We start from the raw sequence: 15,814 nt of genomic DNA, 5'->3' as shown, positions 1-15,814 counted from the left end.
GTTTTACTAGAATTTAGAGCAGCTCTTTCTCATGAACCCCTCTTTTTTTAAGCAGAAGAAATTTGTTAATTAGAAGAAAGAGGAGAAAGGGTCAAAGCTCCAAATACTAGAACAGGCAAAGAGCCCAAAAGCAAACAGAGGCTCAGGTTAAAAAAAAAATTATTATTAAAAACACTCAATCTGATGACAGATTTACAATTTGTGAAGAAAAAAATGAAAATTAACTGATAAACCATGAAAATCAACATTTACTTGGCTCCAGTGGGCAATAAGATCTCAAATTCTTATTTTGATATAAACTAAACATGTAAGCTGATAGAGTCCGGAATCTTTAATGAAGATTTTGAAATAACTCTGAATTTTGTAAAAGAAGCTCAAATACTTGGCAACCACAGAAGAAGTGCATTTGCAAAAAGAAGCAATTGCTAAGAATGAAGGTAAAATACTTTATTTTGGGGTTAGGGGTGGGGGGGGGGTGTTATCTCTTAACCCTAATTTTGCTATTTTCTTTTAACATGTTAATGATGATTCTAGATCAGTGTAAAGGGCTCAAATGCCATGAAGAGTTGAAGACCTGCTCTGTTTTACTTTTCTACCAGAGAGAAGAGTTCAATTCAATGGCGCCATGGATGTCTTATGGTCTTGCTTCTGAGTTTTTCAGAAGAAGCGGAGAAGAGTTCAGTTCAATGGCATTGCCTCTAAGTTTTTTGGAAGAAGAGGAGAAGAGTTCAGTTCGATGGAGGTTACTTCCATCATTTTAGTGATTTTTAGGGTTTCCTAAATGATTTGGTAGAAAGAAATAGGTTTGAGTGTGGGTGGATTTAGTTTGGATGAGTTTGAACCGATGGGTGGGTTTTGTTTGGGGTTAAGGTGGTTCAATCAGGGTGTCATGAGGTTTTCAAAAAGTTTCGAATTTTTTTAATGACAACCGTTGGATGCATGTCAGGCTAGGTGGCGCACTTGGATGTCATAGTAGGATGGAAGTACAATCGATGGAAGTAGAGGAGTCCGATCCTAGGATCCAGAGCCCCTGTGAATGAAACCAAACTGCATCCTTTTATCTTGCAATATATTTTGATTTTAAAACATCACAATTCATTACAGACAAAGGACCTGAAGGAGCGAAGAAATGCATGACAGAATGAAAAGACCTCTAAGGTAAAAAAAAAATGCTATTAAGTACATTTCAGCTTTCTATCAAAAAACGTCTCACCTCCTAGCTTTTGCTCCTGCCCAACCCCCTTTCTTTCCTCCACTACCCTTACATTTTGGGGATAATCTGTCTGATATTTTATCTCATACACTATGGCCTTGTAAGGGGGAACTCACAGTTGCTGTTCAACTGAGAGGGTGCATATCAAAATAAAAAACACAGGAAAAAAAAGGAGTCCAAGAGTTTCACAATAATGGTTGCAGCTTAAAGTATTAGCAACTGACACCTATACCATATAGACAAGGTGGTTAGTCTGCAGATCCAGAATCCAACTGAAGTCGCCGACTGATGCTGCGGTGTAGCATCTCCATAAATTCCTGAATAAGAAAGACATTTCACACTTCTGAGCTCAATGACCAGAAAAATGGCATTTAAGAAAATAAATGGGTAATTTTACATGATAATCAGAATCAAAACTATTTTAACACATGCAGCAGCATACATGATGCAACCAATTGACAATGACCTGATGCAGTACTGTAAGCTATCCCATACAAATGGGTAGAAAAGCAGAAAAAAGAAACATGCGTACATTAGCTAGATCGCTGTTGCTGCAAAGTTCTTCTACAAGATCTTCACAATCATTTCCATTGCTATACATCCGGACAGCATTTTCAACCACAGAATGGAAGACATCTGCAGATGGATCACTGTGCTCAATCCTCAGTGCAGCCTGCTGGAGGTCAATCTGCAAAACATTACAAGAAACCAGTCTAATCCAAAACTAGTAATATGAAAAAACATCACCAACAAGAAGGATAGTTCTTTTCCCATTTCTTATCCATGAAAAAAAAAAAGAAAAAAGAATCAAGTTAAGGATTTTGGTAAACCCTGGTACCATTCATTTACTGGTCCCACTACAAACCATCAACGAAATAGATTGCAAACGGTCATTTTGGCATTCAGAGAATCCAATCATAAATTAATTCCTTAATAGTATAAACGTGATTACAAGAATTCCAGACTTTCTATATGCTCGGTGGATTTGGGGTAGGTATAAGATAAAAATTAAAAGTACAATAGAAATAACAATATATAAAAAATCCAATAAAGGCACTACCAACTCCATCAATAATTAGTAAACAAGCAAAATAAAATTGTGGTTATCTGCAAAGAACTTCAACAATATTTCAGCTACTACTAGTTTATACTAAACTAAAGCATCCTAGACTTGAGTACAAGATGCTCAATAGTCCCAAAATAATTCCTAAGACAGGGGATTCAGCTCAGTATTTCTACCACTATCATCAAAGATTACAGAGCAAAAAAAGAAAGGGCCATTAGACCGTATGAGCCCCACTTTTTGCAGGCTGCTAGGTGGTGTGGAGTGGAGATGGTCCCACCATTTAAGCATTTTTTGCACAACGTGGCCATCTCAGACATTAAGCCACATCTAAACACTGGAGGGCCAAATTACAGAGAGTGACCACACATTAAATCGTGCAATGAACAAAACGATAAACCAAACAAGAAAAAGGCAATAAAATATATAAACAGATAAATAATAGAAGGAACAAGTAACAGAGTCCTCGTAAAATTTGTCAAGATCCCACAATATCCTAGAATTTGAATTTATGTTCATGGAAGTCACTTGTTAAAGAGAGATTGGTGTATAATAACCAATCCATGGCTTAGAAAGATCACTAAGGTCCAAATCAGGAGGGAGGAGTCCCTGGGGTTGGGCAGGGGGGAAGGCTTATATGCAGGGTATATGCATCATACACCATTTGCATGTTTTGGCCCTCCATGACTGGGCTTGTAGGGCTAAACCTTATCCACTGTCACATAGGATCTTATCTCCAGGAACTCAGATTTCTATGCCTCGAGCAAAGAGAAGAGAAAATCAAAGAAATCAGAAAAGACGGACCTCAGAACTCCAATCATTTGATCTACCATCACTAGATGACCTCCGCTCATTACACTGTGGCTGCTGTTCAGGGTTGACAGAGCGTAAAGATTCTGGCCGGGTTGAACTCCCAGTCAGAGCCTGGGACACAATTGGCATCATCTGTTGAAGCATCCTTGACAAATCCATGCCACCACCTTGGCCAGTACCCGACCCTGAAAACATGTTGCCAATATCTTGGCTTTCAACCTGTTGGGCAATCTGATTAAGTGTATTCCTATGCCTCGAGCAAAGAGAGGAGAAAATTAAAGATATTAGAAAAGACAAACCTCAGAACTCCAATCATTTGATCTGCCATCACTAGATGACCTCCGCTCGTTACACTGTGGCTGCTGTTCAGGGTTGACAGAGCGTAAAGATTCTGGCCGGGTTGAACTCCCAGTAAGAGCCTGGGACACAATTGGCATCATCTGTTGAAGCATCCTTGACAAATCCATGCCACCACCTTGGCCAGTACCCGACCCTGAAAACATGTTGCCAATATCTTGGCTTTCAATCTGTTGGGCAATCTGATCAAGTGTATTCCTCATTGCTGGATTCTGAGTGAACTGCTCCAACATATTTCTCAAGCCCCCAGGTGAACCAATCCCTGCTTGTTCCGACACCCCAGCCAATAAACTATTTAGAGCCGGACTGTTGAGAACCTGAGACATCGCACTAGTTGCATCTACTTGGCCATTGGAACCTTGCCCTTCTAATGGCATACTCCCCATAATCTGTCCTAGTACAGAAGGCAGCTGTCCCACAGAAGTACCAGTAGTGCCAGACCTATTTGCATTCGAGCCCCGGGACAGAAGAGACTGCAACAGTTGTTGCCCACTGGCAATTGTTTCTTGATTCTGATTGAGAGGAGGTGCACTAGATGTTCCCCCAGCATCCTTCCCTTGTGATTTTACCATCCTGCTTCGTCTCTGAGCACATATAGGCACTTCAATTTATAAGAAGCCACAACAACCAAATATACATATAGAATGAAAAGGAGAGATCTGGGCCCCCTTCTGTGTGATAAATGTGCTCATCAATCTGGACAGCCTAGTGCCAGTTGCCCGGGCCTAATTAGGGATTCAGAATTGTTACCAGCTCAAAGAAACATGTCAAAACTAGGTCAAACATTAAAAAAAAAGGATTCAGATTTTTTGAAAAGGTAAATAGCATAGGATAATGCAGAGGCACAACAATTTAGCTCAGTTGGCAAGAACCAACACCTCAAAATTAAGGGGTTATGACTTCAACTCTCCTTGGGGCCTACCTATCAAAAAAAAATTTGTACTTGGCCCATGCACTAATGTTTAGAACTAGCTCTAATAACTACAATTATTGTGACAATCAAGAGATTAATATCTGGATAATCCCATTAAAGGGGAAAATCCAAAAGCACTGTTCCAATTTGGCTTAGCTCAAACTAATGTTTGGCTGGTACAGACACCACGTGTCTGTCATAAGTCAGAAAGACTGCTAAGAGGTCTAATGTCGAAAGATGTAAGATTCTCAGCCTTCCAAAATATTTAAGTAATGATTTACAACCGCCACCCAACCAAAAAAAAAATCCTATGGACCTCACCTTGGGTCTCAAACCCCCAAGACCTAATCCCAAAGGAACAGGTTCAGCACCCTTAGTAGGATCATGTCTCTGGCTTGATCCTGTCACATTCTCTGAAACAAGTTCCGATGTGAAGGGAACTGTTGATTCTCCGCTTGGGCAGCATGAAGAACCTCCTACAGACCTGGTCCCTGGTGCTTCTTTGGAACTCAAACCACCACTACTACCATCCTTGTTACTGGAATGGCGGCACTCAAGTTGGTGATGGTAGTCATCAAATTTCTCAGCTTTTATCTGCAGTTGGAAACAACAACCAAAATAAAGAAATGAAAATAGAGTAGGCATCTGTCACCAAGGTTTTAAATCTAGGTTTCAGCATGAATTCCAGCAGTTGTTGAACTAAACAAAATATTGAAGACTCCATCAAAGACTGGAAACTTAGCATGAGATCAACCATAACTGCAAACCCGCATAATCTAAAACAATTATTTCTCAAGAGTGCAAGGTAAAGTCCATGCAGAAAAGTACCGGCTGCCCTTCTGCTTCAGAAATGCTATCACGTCCAGATACATTGGCCTGATGAGCTTCATCAGCAACCATGCATTCCTGCGGACAATCTCCTGCACCAGATCCACTGCATGAACCCTCAATTGTCGAAGCTTCTGATTGGCCTGGCTACATGAAGAGATTAATATCTACCACTTTGCAAATTGCTGCATTTATTAGTACTGGATTACAAGTTACCTGATGGAGCTTGATTTTCACTCCTCATATTATCAACAAGATTTCTAACGTGTGCATTTATTTCACCCACAGCATTAGTGAGGGATAGTGATTCAGGAGGTGGCTGTGAAACAGAAAGGCCTGAACCAGCAGCATGTGCTGCATTAGATACTCTCACACCAGAACCTTGTCCAGGAGCTGAAACAACAGGGTTTGCCTGCTGAGATCTTGCATGAATTGGGTCGAAAACGTTTAGAACATGACCGGATGGAACAGCTGCTGCAACAATATTTCTCACAGGCAGTACCCGTGCAGGACCTGAATCACCTGAGCCTGTCCCATTAGGACGTTCTCCTTGATTGCGTTCCCCAGTGGATGCCCTGGTAGCAACTGATAAAGCACCAGGTGCAAGCGCTGCACCTGTTTATCATATAAAGTGGAAAATATCAGTTTTTATGAAGGAAAAAAAAAGTAAAAGATCATATACACCTAAGAAGTGCAATTTCCTCACCAGCATGTATATGAATGTTTACGTTTCTGGGGGCATCTCCAGGACCAAACGTCCCTAGGTTTCCTTGATTTGCAGAAGTAGCAGGAACAGCAAAAAGGGAGCTGGTTTGAAAAGGAAACGGCTGGGAAGAAAAATGAAAAAAGCTAAATTAAACCACATTCAACAAAGAAAAAGCACATAAAATTTGAAAAAGGAAAAAATGCTACAGGATTATGGCTCGAATTTGAATAGATACAAAAGGGAGGTACACTCAGGGATCAGGTAAAACAATTCCAAGCTCACATAAAACAATTCCAATGTCAAGAGATTTATCAAGTTCCATCAATAGTCAGAATCCAAACTTTTTTTGTCCAAAGAAGTCAGAAAAATAAATTACAGTTAAGAGGGTTATAATCAGATTGATTTGCCAATTAGGAGATCTCATGGATGAGATCCACTAAAGGTTGATATTAATTTTTGCTGCATCTGCATGTGTACCATATTTCATTATGCATCACTACCAGATTGTAGGGGGGATTAAAATTTTGACATAAATATGCACCTGTAGTTGGCTTTTAACTAACCTGAACCATTATAGGATTTGGCCCGGATGGAGATATATAAACTGCAGGGCCAGCATTCACAACTGATTCAGCCTGCAGTTAGTAGAAAATTATTCATAAAATATAACAAGTCCTAATTTATAAAGAGAGAGAAAGAGAGAGAGAGAGAGAGAGAGAGAGAGATCATACAGGTGACTGCCCCATACGCAGTGTCAGCATTGTGCGACCAAGTTCTAAAAGCAGAGCACCTAAATGTTGCATTGCTAGTCCTACTTGCACCGACTCTGTCTGAATTTGGCTGCGTATGGCAGGATCAGCAGAAGCTCGTTCTCCTTCCAAACGTCCTGCAATATGCTACAGAATTGCCGCAATTACAATTAACACATAATCTGATACTAAAAATGATAGTTAAGGATCTAGAATCATCAATTTAAGTGATTGGCAAACTGAGGAATTTCCTAGTATTTTTCCTCAGTAATGACTTCCATACACCATTAGGAGGCAACAAAGTACCAATAACACAGAATCAGTACAGAAGATACATAAATTACAGGATGATAACCAAACTCAAGCAACCCCTCCCCCAACCCAGGCAAAAAAAAAAACCTTTCATATGACAATAGAAGTATGCAATTAATAATTTGTACTCCTTGGTCTTACTCCTTGATCTAGAATTATTCTTAGGGACCAGAAAATCCCATATTACCATCATGACAGTTTTTGGTGAACAATACACTGAAGAACAAGTCAAAGCATGAGCACCAAAACATATTGCCCCTCACAGGAAAAGATTTGCATCTCCAGCCGAGAAAAATCACAAGGTCTCTATGATGGAATCATATAATTAAGATTTGGGAAGAGATTTTTCAAGCGGCTAGCCCGGAAAGAGATCTCTTGGTGGGTCTTAAATATATCCATGTGGCAGTTCAGGTGGGATTCAAATTTTGTGGACAGGTAAACCTTAAGGTCTCCTGCTCACATGTAAAGTTTCAATGCAATCAGAATTTGCCAAGGGGCAAAATAAAGCTTTCAAAAATCCAAGATCATGGAAAAATGCACAATAGTGGTCGGAGTAACAGTAGGTGTGCATGGACAATCGGACATACATGGGAACACACGCCAATACATGGGAGGGAGTTTAATTGAATTAGGCTATGAAATTTGACATGAGGCCAATCAAAACCATTCCCTAGATATCCAAAAGTCAACATTCACACATCACTCTTCCACATGGCAAAAATGAAGCATCTGCCAAGCAGCCCCGCTTGTATGAACTTTTCTTTGGTACTTCAATTTGTCTTTCTTCGACATTTAAGTTAATCATTCTAAATGAGCACATTAAATTGACAAAGGAGCAGTTGTTTTTTATTAAATAAAATTGAGTTCAGATAATATATTAATATTTATCTTTTATGACTCATCTGAGTAGGGGTGTCAAATGGTAGGTCTCAGTCGGGCTTTAACCAATCATACATAGCTGATCCCTAAGATCGACACCGATCAATTAGATAATTAGTCTGCAAAGCCCAAAACCGAGACCAAAAAGGATCTGTCGGTCAGTTAACAGGCGTAATCGGTTTTGGCTTGCTGCAACTCATGTAAAGTGATAAAGAGAAAGAGAGAGAACACGAGGTTACCTAAAATGAAAGGACATGAAAACCGTAAAAATGAATCAGGTTCCAAGTGATGACATACCTGACTGTAGTGGACCAACATGTCTGATAAATGCTCCACCCTAGTACTCAACTGGTTGGGGTTTAAGCTGCTGAGACTAACAATTGTGATATGTGAGCCTAATTTTGGATGGATCATCCAAACCAAGTTGGCAACAACTCTTTCAACAACATCAGAATATGTGTAAAGCTTTGATGCTAATAAAGCAATGCTCGCCATTGTCACGGATGGTCATACGACCGGCTATGATCTACGGTGCGGAATGTTGGGCAGTTAAGAACAACATTAGATAAACTCAGTGTAGCGGACATGAGGATGTTGAGATGATGAGTGTAAAAACTAGGAAGGATAAAGTTAGGAATGATCATATTAGAGCAGGTTTGGGAGTAGCTCTGATACATGATAAGCTACGAGAAAGTCATTTGATGTGGCATAGCCATGTTCAACGGAGGCCTTTGGATGCTCCAGTACGGAGGACTGATTTGATTCAGATTGAAGGAACCAAAAGAGCCAGGGGCAGACCTAAAATGACCTTAGGAGAAGTGGTGAGGAAAGACATGCATAGTTTGAAAACTCGTCTAGAACAGTCATCTCGACCAGGTCGAGATTCTTGAGATCTGGGTGAGATCTCGGCAAGACAGTGCATTAATTTTTTTTTTATTTTTTTTTTTTCCGGAAACTTTAAGGGAAGCTTGCTTTAGGCTTTATAAACATATTTAAATCTTCAAATTGATTTTTTTTTTTTTTTTTTTTTTTTTTTTAAAAAAAAAAAACCCAATTTGGTGTTTTGGATTTGCACCCTTGGTGGGCAGTAAAGGTCGAACCCTTAATGTAATATTGCCTATTCTACTTATTGTTTGAATGATATGAGACATAATTGACAAGTAAAACAAACAAATTATGCCATAATGGATGAAGACACATAATATTGAATAATTATTTAAGAAATAGTTAAGGACTTAAAGTAAAAAAATACAAAGTACAGTGAACAATGCATATTAAATAGACACCCAAGTACAAATAGTATTATACTATGACTCTATGAGTACTGAGGAGGTCGAGATTCTTGAAATATTTGAAATTTATCTAGGATTTCTCTGAGATTTTCAAAATATTCAAAATTCCGGTCGAGTTATTCGAAACTGTGCATGTTTTGTGTCTTGTATGTCATCTTGTCTAGAGGAGCTCAAGATTCTCGAGATATTCGAGATCTCACCTAGATTTCGGTGAGTTTTTGAACTATGATTACTGGAGGAGATCACTGACAGTTAGATGAAAGCTACTAAAAGCTCCAATTTACATGTCAAACAAAACAAGTATGCAAATATACACAGAGACAGATTTGCATGAGGAACAAAAGTATAAACATACACATACAGATTTGCACGAGGAACAAAAGTATATCATTATGGACATGGGTTAAGAAAGTACAGTACATACAGCAAGTGCAGACGTAGCATGACCACTGAGAAGTTGTTGTGCTCGTCGAACAACAATAGCTAATGCTTGGGGAGTTGGCAATCCCCTCGTATCAGATGGTACCTCCCTCAGTGGATCTCCAACATAGGAAGGTGAAAGATTTGATTGATATACTGCATAAATCATAGCAAGATAAGATTAAAAAATAAACAAATATTCATAATTATATCATCCTAACTGGGTAAAACATTTGAAAGTTTCACCATTGAGTGATAATGCCTGCTCCATGCGGTTCATAAACTCACAAAGAGTGATCAATGAATCAGGAATTGGCTGAAAGACAGAAAACCCATAGAAAGAATTAGAAGAAGCCATTTAGAAGGTAAAAGAAACATGAGGGGTGAATGGATACTACCACACGAAGTGAAGGAAGAGGTAAGGGGCCCCCTGTCATAGGGAATTGCAAAGATTGAGGCAGAGATGGGAATGAGTGATTCAAAGATGTCTGCATAGAAGGGACTTGATTTCTTGTCTGGCTCCTGGCACCTAAAGTATTTGTTCCTTCTGTTTCAACACCTTGGGAGGCCTGACCAGAAGCATCAGACTAAAGAAATACAAATAGCAACATTAGAATTAGGCTGGACATAAGTGAACGTACAGCCTCTGAAAAGAGAAAGAGAAGGGAGGAGGAGTTACTCACTGGTATATTGGGCAGCACATTGTTAGTCCCAGCAGTGAGAGTCTGGTTCCCAAGTCCAATAGAGCTCAGCACTGCCCCAACAATCTAAAAGTGAAGCAATAAATCAGAACCATACAGTATTCTCTTGCAGATTGATGAGCATAAGCCCACCAATAATGACATTCAGCATTAAGTGCAGCTCAGACACAAGAAGGGCACCAACCAACCAAAAACCCAAAAGAGCATACCCGAGTAAGGTCAGGAACAACTCCATCACCTTGGTCCCCAAGATTGAAGGTTCCGAGAACTACACTATGTGAAACTTGTCCAACCTGGTTACGTGGAGCGCCAGCATTGCCATCATTTCCTGAAAAACAAAATAAAATGTCCTAAATAAAAGGCAAGCTATTAATATCATATGCTATGCATTTGATATTCAGTATCTGTAAAGGAAGAATTAATACCATGAATGTCACTATTCCCATTGGTTTCTCCAGAGCCTGTTCCAGGGGAAGGCTGTGACTGGGCAGGCTGTCTTGCTACTAAATGCAGTGTGTGCCCATCTTCCAGGTCTATGTATGGTCAAGGAACATTATATAATAAACAGTAAAAAGGAACATTATACAATAAACAGTAAACCCTCCCTCCCTCCCTCCAACAGAGATGAAATTATGTCTAGTCACAAAGTCATTACATGTGTACAAAATAATAGGATACGGTACTCAGAGAGGAGGTGATCATCTTTTAAGACCTTTCCCCTAAAAATTAGTCGTTGCTGCTCAACTGGGACACCAATTGCATTTGCTATTTTCTCCTTGAACAATGGAACAGATATCTGAAAATGTTCAAAATAAAAACATGTCAAATTTAGGCATAAACCATCTACAATGGACTACATTTCGTTGTTAGAAGAACAAATCTGGTGAATTAATGAGAAATACTTACTCAAATAGAATAAATCACGAAATGTATTATTGTTTAACAAAATACCCCTATCAATTTTATAGTCCACGTGTCATTGATAGCATAAGATGATGCAGGATAATTTGATAGCATGTGCATAATAGAAGACACGCTATAAAAAAAACCATACAAACTTGGAGAACGAGAGAAGTAGAGGACTGTTAACCTTAACAGTGGTAGAACATGACCATCAAAGAACTATTGGAAGAGAATCGTTCTCTTAACCATTGATATCCTCGACGGGGACTGTACAGGTAGCTTGTCGGGGCGCCATTACAGTCTTCCGCTCTTGCAATCCTAGGCTCTGATAACCAAATGGTGCAGCCTCATTGGAAGCTAAGGATCGGGAGAGTCGAAATCACGTTCCCTACGTGACCGGGAGTTGATCAATCGAACAAAGAGAGAATGGGACTTGCAAGAACTCCAACCGAGTTCAAAGCTCAAAATAGAGCAATTTCATTTAACTTCATAATCTACTTTCTACATTCTCATGAAAGATTACATATAGACTTAGAATTGAGCAAGTGTAATGAAGAAAAGAAAGAAAATAAGATTCCAATCTCCAATCTTCAATCAGCCCCATATTCTTCCAATCAGAATCCCACCTTCTCTTCAATCTACCCAAAATACTCTCAATCAGAAATCCACTCTTCATTCCAATCTTCAATCAAATCTTCAATCAACCCAATATACTAGCTAGCTGATTGATCCTTTATTTATTTAGGCATAATTTATTTAGAAACTGAGATAATCCCAAATCAGTCCAAATCTTCCCTCTTTTAGATGCAACTTCTTTCCTTAAAATTATTGGGAAGATAAGGAGTGGATGGTCTATCCCTGCAGGTGCTGGCCTTGCCTGGCATGCCTCTCCTTGACCTGGACCGATCTTCGAAGAACCTTAGGGTGTGAGGTGGCGGCATGGTCCAGGTCCAGGGCTACATCAACCTCCCACCTTGACACTTTAAATTATGAGCTTTACCCATGTCTCACACTTTATCTAAGCCAATGAGAGTGATAGAAAAGGAATCTTTGCTGCATCCAATTTGTACCCTTTTGCCATGTCTTGGAAACATAGTCCAAATCTACAAAGCCATTTTCACTGAGCTAGATATAAATCCAGAATGCATTTGAATATAAAGTTCATTAATAGAAAAGAAAATGGTAGGGATATAGGCAGTCTTGCCATCGCAGATGAATGTCGTTGATCCTATCCGTGAAGGAAGCAAATGAGACATTAGTTGGGTTTGGAGTCTACTTGATGCATATCAGAACCAAGGACGGTACTCTGAAAGGTTCCAAAGAAGGAAGAAGAAGAACATGACAGGACTTGACTCAGTCTTAACTCAGTGCTGTTACGGAGTTAACTCAGTGCGTGGGTGTTTTCTGGTTCACTTAAAACCAGCAGGAATCAGGGGCTACTTTTGGAGTTTTAGTCACTAAATTTGGACTTCCTATTTTGTTACCTGCTATAACTGTGGCTTCATGATATCTCAAGATCTGACCACCAGACTTGAATCAAAGGTTGATGAATAGTTCCTCATCCCTCCTAGACCACTCGACCAGGGTTTGGACCAGATCTGATCAATTTTGACTTGATTATGTGGTTTTCTCCAGTTTGACCTATTAATCCTTACCTGTAGTTATAGATCTCTTCCTGGATTCCAATACCTAAACCTTAGTTGACTTGAAAACCATTAATAGATCATATTTACACCCTGCAGAAAAATGCAAATATACCACCTAAATGGGAGAAATAAAGGGGGAATCATGTATAAATCATAATGATGCAGTGGCGCTAGCGTGGTTGGACCAACATGACCCACTTTGGAAACCCAAATGGAACTGGTTCAGCCTAGGTTTTTGGTCTAACACAGGTTGGTAGGGTTTATTTATTTATTTAGAGTTATCTTGTAATCTTTATTTCTTTTATTCTTATTGTGTTTTACTCTGAGGAGATTGCATAGGAGGTAGAGTTCAATTCAATTTTAGTCGTATCACCACCAAAGGCCAATTGGAATCACCAGCAATCAACCTGATGAATCACCACAAGAAAGCTGGAACTGACCCACCACATACCAAGTTCTGAATCACCACAGAACAATTGGCAAAAGCCATCTTCACTCATTCATAAAATCGTTCTAGGCTGGGAGACCCTTACATACTTATATAATATGTTGTAAACTAAAGCAAAATAAAAAAAAAAAAATAGAAAGTACTAGAAATCAGAAACTAGGCCCCAATCCCGTGAACCTTGGTGTTACCCGTAATATTAACCAATTAAAACACCCTTTTACAACAAATAACCCAAAAATAAAGTGCTCAAAGCTCTTATAACCCACTGGGGCCTTGAAATAAAGCCAATTTATGGCCAAACAAGCTGGGCGACCCAGGTTCGAACAAGAATCGAGCACAGATTCAGTTAAACCAGAAAACTGGTTCAAACCAACCACAGGATAAGAATAGGCCCCAATCTTCATTTGGTAATCTGCATCACCTATAACTCAAATTTGGTTCTCAAATAGAACATAGGAAATCACAAGTCTGTGATAGTGTGTAAACATATTGAGAAATATTTAAATTAGGCGAATGCATACCCAGATTTTAGAACTCACTAATACCGAGATGAAACTGTTGTGGCAATTGGCAAATTGAAAGTTTGATAAAAAGACACAAGATTATAACAATTATAAAAAATATAGCCATTTTTGGCAATTCAATAACATTCTCACATGCATCTTATGTGTAAAAGTTAATTTGTCAATAAGGAAGGGCATTCCCACAAAATCAGCACAAGTTTAACTGTGTTGCACATGAGGTCTTTCATTGGCGTCAACAGCTTCTCATTTACTTGTTGTACATACTTCTTGTATCATTCATTATAGACATTGAAGGATTCCATAAGTTGAAGCAGTCTGGTTGCAGAATAAACAATCCATTGTCATTGATTCATTGTCTAGAACACTAAAACTACCAGCTCGCTTCAGGAAAAAAATATATGTATGAAGGAAGGTTAGCAAGACGTTACATTTCTATCGACAAGGAATGCATATATCTTTGAATCAAGGGTCTTCACATTGAGCTCAACAGTTGATTCTGAACTTCCACTGGTACCTTCACTCACATTGAGCTCAACAGTTGATTCTGAACTTCCACTGGTACCTTCACTTGTACTTGCAATTTCAGAGGAATTTTCATCGGCCATGCTACTGAAAATGATAGTAGCCAAAACACAATGAAAAAAAAAAAAATTCAACACAACCCAAAAATACAAGTATTTGATTATTTATCAACCAAGAACATAAAACAGGAAAGTGGACAACTCGCCATCTTTGGTTATGCTGTCAAGATACTCACTAACCAACCCTTCGCCTCCGCATTGGAAGTTCAGCGACCATTTACATGAACTAAAGGGATTATAAGCGCTTCAACGATGACAAATCCAGACACCCAATAGTGTGCCCCCAAATGATTATGAGGATTGTCGACCAATAGTTTACGGAAGTGTTAATAATTTCACCATTATCATCTAACTCAAGAGCTCCAAGAGATTGATATAAATGAAAACAAGGGGGTATGAACGTATGGGTGCAGAGGATAGAGGGACAAAAAGGGAAAACATGGTTGGTCAACATTCAGAGCAAACTGCCCTCGTTTGAGCAGAACAAACCCAAGGTTAGTCTTAGGGTTACGACAAAGCAATGGAAACTTCATTTTATAGGACTAAAGAGAAGCAAACAGATTGAAAACTTTACCTCTAGCTATCCAAATCCTGTAATTCGGAGAGAAAATCTGAATCTTCGGACACAAGGTGATCTTACGAAGGAGGGCAGCGATAGCAGAAACCTCTCTCTCTGGGCTTCGGTTTTTGGTCAATCTGGCAAACTCCTCCTAGGTGCTACAATGCGCGTACTTGAGCACTGCGCACTGCGCTCTGCGCAATAGAGCATCTCAATTTTTTGGACTTGGGCCGGTCAACCCAGTCTTAACGGTCTGGTCCAGATGTCCACCCAGAGTCGGGCCAGTTACTCGTTCCCCAACTAGGGGTGTTAATTTTGGACCGGAACCGTTCCGCTAGGAACCGAAATTGATCCACCCAATAGCCTATTGGTTCGGATCTGGTCATAGTGATAGGTTATTGGTCTGGATCTAGTCAGGTTCTAGGAACCGTTAGAACCGAAAGAAATGATCAGAATTGGATTATCATCTAATAAAATGTGACGAATGATGTCATACAAAAGAAAAACAACTTCTGAAGTTGTGTTTTTTGTATTATCACCAGTCATACCTAACAACTGTAATGTATAGATTATTATTTCAATAAAAATCTTTATTCATGAACCACCAAATTGGTGATGACAGATGACGAATTATTATAATAGTTTGTTATTTCTAAACTCTCTCTCTCTCTCTCTCTCTCTCTACATAAACAAAGTTTAAATATGAGGAATTATGTAAAAGTGTAGATATCAAAATTAGTTCAAGTCTAGCATATCTGTTTGCATGAGATGATAATATATGCATTGACACATTTGAACATCTACCGTATTTTTAGAGCAACTACTATTGTCTTTGTTTTGGGTTCTACATAATAATGTTTGGACCCGCTTAGAAACCGAACCACCCATTACTTAATGGTCCTGGATC

General features: G+C 39.2%; 1 protein-coding gene across 2 annotated transcripts; it reads right to left on the bottom strand.

The window, feature by feature from the left end:
- Window positions 1-1,243: 1,243 nt before the first annotated feature.
- Window positions 1,244-15,035, bottom strand: LOC122658535 (ubiquitin-like domain-containing protein CIP73). Of its 2 annotated transcripts, XM_043853543.1 has the most exons (20): window positions 14,923-15,035; window positions 14,330-14,376; window positions 14,196-14,281; window positions 10,925-11,042; window positions 10,672-10,779; window positions 10,456-10,574; window positions 10,229-10,312; window positions 9,944-10,132; window positions 9,792-9,861; window positions 9,550-9,701; window positions 6,625-6,789; window positions 6,457-6,528; window positions 5,894-6,014; window positions 5,404-5,802; window positions 5,188-5,330; window positions 4,681-4,953; window positions 3,645-4,030; window positions 3,081-3,336; window positions 1,746-1,901; window positions 1,244-1,530 (listed from the first exon to the last, which is right to left on the bottom strand). In XM_043853543.1, the coding sequence occupies exons 2-20, from the start codon at window positions 14,370-14,372 to the stop codon at window positions 1,462-1,464; spliced, it is 3,009 nt and encodes a 1,002-aa protein (XP_043709478.1). In that variant the 5' UTR covers window positions 14,373-14,376; window positions 14,923-15,035; the 3' UTR covers window positions 1,244-1,461. The 2 variants fall into 2 exon arrangements, with proteins under 2 accessions (XP_043709478.1, XP_043709477.1); XM_043853542.1 differs by lacking the exon at window positions 3,081-3,336 and having other exon boundaries at window positions 3,389-4,030.
- Between the last annotated feature and the right edge of the window lie 779 nt (window positions 15,036-15,814).

Source organism: Telopea speciosissima, chromosome 4 (assembly GCF_018873765.1).
Source record: "Telopea speciosissima isolate NSW1024214 ecotype Mountain lineage chromosome 4, Tspe_v1, whole genome shotgun sequence".
Lineage (NCBI taxonomy): Eukaryota > Viridiplantae > Streptophyta > Magnoliopsida > Proteales > Proteaceae > Telopea > Telopea speciosissima.
Note: the sequence above shows the minus strand (reverse complement) of the source record. Positions and strands in the feature narration are given on the sequence as shown.